This window comes from Papaver somniferum, unplaced genomic scaffold (assembly GCF_003573695.1).
Source record: "Papaver somniferum cultivar HN1 unplaced genomic scaffold, ASM357369v1 unplaced-scaffold_133, whole genome shotgun sequence".
NCBI lineage: Eukaryota > Viridiplantae > Streptophyta > Magnoliopsida > Ranunculales > Papaveraceae > Papaver > Papaver somniferum.
Window position 1 is genome coordinate 17,926,928 of NW_020622492.1, and position 2,777 is coordinate 17,929,704.

General features: G+C 39.8%; 1 protein-coding gene across 1 annotated transcript; it reads right to left on the reverse strand.

Annotated features, from left to right (window-relative positions):
- Positions 1-365: 365 nt before the first annotated feature.
- Positions 366-2,530, reverse strand: LOC113333749 (putative pentatricopeptide repeat-containing protein At5g52630). Its single transcript, XM_026580168.1, has one exon. It carries the CDS (start codon positions 2,449-2,451, stop codon positions 745-747), a length of 1,707 nt encoding a protein of 568 aa, XP_026435953.1. The 5' UTR covers positions 2,452-2,530; the 3' UTR covers positions 366-744.
- Between the last annotated feature and the right edge of the window lie 247 nt (positions 2,531-2,777).

Below are 2,777 nucleotides of genomic sequence, written 5' to 3' on the forward strand. Positions count from 1 at the left end.
AACTTTCTCACACTTACACTTCCGAGTTCCATTTATGATCACAAGAAATACGGAGCTATGTAGAGAATGTCTTTTTTTCTTTGACTAAACCCGCGGTTAATCTGCATCCGGCCCGTACAATCCGCAAATCCGTAGAGGTCAAATTCGCGGATAATTGGACCGGTCATGGTTCAATTTTTCAAATCCGCAACTTTGACGGTTGGGTTGCGGGTGACCCCAAATCCGCAACCGTCCGTCCGTTACACACCCCAAGTAGCATTCAATCCTCTAGCCTGTATCAGTACTTTAACATTTCAATCCGATTCGTCGACCAGAGATACTTCAAATGAGACTGAAAATAACCTAACACAACTTTTTTTCCCCACTTGATAATTTGGTTGCCAATGTCTTGCATCCTTTCTCTGTTGCCCATTACTCTGTTAAAATCTGTGGGTTTAAAGCTCCTTTATTTTATCGTAGCTCTACTGGTAAAGGTTTCAGATGTACAACATAAGAAGTAAACTCTCTGTAACAATGGCTAAACAAGTGATTTTTGATAGATGCCGACTCGTGATCAAATAATGAGTACAAATACTTTACACGTGCAATGGGAACTCTGAGTCCAATAGCTCCATTGCATAATGCATAAAACAGAAATCTCATATTAGAAGAACGAGTAGATATTTCCAAAAAAAATTCCAAGGGTTTTCAGGTTCGAACACATTTTTATTGAAACTCATCATTATTATATTCAACTTCGCCGGATCACCAATAATCTCCACAATTGCAGTTTCCATGAACAAATCTGTGGTATCTGTTAACATCACGAACAACAATTTCTCTCTTTATCACTATACTCATACACTTGAAAGCCTCATGGCAGTCCTTACAAATCCTCAAATTCTTCAGAATCCTAAGAGCCTTACCCGGTGGTGCTGCTCCACTCACTACCCCAAACGCCAGCGCCAACTTTTCACTATGAGACCAAAGCAACTCTCTCTTATCCGCTGCTTCCATTTCATGCAACTTTTCGTCAACTGCCTCTTTGTATCCCAATTTTTTTATCTCTTCCCTCAACTCTGCTAACTTGGCGTATATCTCATTCATCCTTTCATGGTTTCTATCCCCAGCTAAAAACACATGAACTTCGCCTTGAAATTCGATCCAACTCATCCCACCTTCCTTTCTCACTCCTCGCCGTCTCATTAGCTTCCTCACTTCTGCCACTTCAGCCCATTTTCCTGCAGTTGCATTTACATTAGCAAGTAACACAAATGCTGAATCATCACGTGGGTTATGTTGTAGTAGTCTTTGAGTTACTTCTTGAGCTACCTCTGATGCACCATGAACAGCACAAGCAGTCAATAATGATCTCCACACAGCAGCATCGGCTTCAAATGGCATTTTCATAGCCAGTGCCTTAGCTTCCGCAATCCGTCCATCTCTTGCCATTGCATTTATAAAACATGTATAATGTTGAAGCTGTGGTTCAACCCCATAATCATCTTTCATACAACTCAACCATTTTTCAGCTTCATGAACTGAACCAGAATTACTACAAGCAGTAAGTAACGCAAGAAAACTGTACTCATCAGGAGAAAAACCTCTGAGTTTCATGTCATAAAACAGCTTAATCACAGATTTTTTATCTCCTTGTTGAGCATAAGCTCCCATCATCGAATTCCACAGAAAAATATTCGCATTCGGTAATGACTGATTAAAGATATTACGAGAATCAGCAATGAGACCACATTTTCCATAAGCATCAACCAAAGCATTACCCACAACAAGATACGTTTGAAACCCAGTAAGTATTGTATGTGCATGAATAATTTTACACTGTTCAAGTGCTGCTAATTCTGCCGTTGCTCGAAGCGCACCAGAAATACCATACATATTTGAACTAACAGTAGAAGAATTATTCATTTCAGAAAATAACTTAAGAGCTTTTGAAGGTTGAGAGTTTTGAGCAAGACCCACAATCATTGAAGAATAACAAACTTCATCTCTTTCAAGAATTTTATCAAACACTTTCAACGCTTCGTTTGGCAACGAGCATTTTGTATAGAAACTGATGAGTGATGAACCAGTATAACACAAGTTACAGAGGGAGAGTTTTAGAGAGACAGAATGAAGTTGAATGCCAATCTGTAGTGTCGAGAGTGAAGCACAGGTTTTGAATAGAGGAGCTAAAGTTCTTTGGTTTGGTAATGTAGGATGGCGAAGCATGGAAATGAAGTGATGAAAGGCGTTGCTAGTGTTTATATATGATGAAATCAGAGCTGTCCATGATACAACGTTAGGTTCAGGGATTTGATTAAACACACGTTGAGCATAAGATAATTTGTTCGATTTGGAATAATGTGTGATTAATTCATGGAATAAGAAACGATGTTCTGATGCAATTTTAGATTTAATAGCCTGGGCATGGATACACCGGGGATCTCCTCGTCTTGATTCCCTGTCTCTCATTTCTTTTAATCGAAGTTGCAAATTTTTGAAAGTGGGTGGGAGTAACTCCCCCCAAAACAGGGGTCCGTCCAAGGTTGGTTCGTTGGATTGGTCTACTGTATTGGGTAAACAACAATCTGAAGCTGTCACTGCTGAGCCTAGTTAGTAAGTTCGCGAATCATTCGCGAATTTTTCCGTATCACGAATTTTACCGTCTTATTCGCGTACGTTTGTAACTCCGAACTCAAGTCGCGTATTATGTGGCATTCCCGGATTATTCGCGAATCGTTCACGAATTTTACGTATCCCGAATCCCGAATGATACGTTCGCTTAATTCGTCATAAAT

What these genes read in the sequence shown, in the direction of transcription:
- LOC113333749 (XM_026580168.1), bottom strand. Translation starts at nt 2,451, where the DNA reads ATGAGAGACAGGGAATCAAGACGAGGAGATCCCCGGTGTATCCATGCC.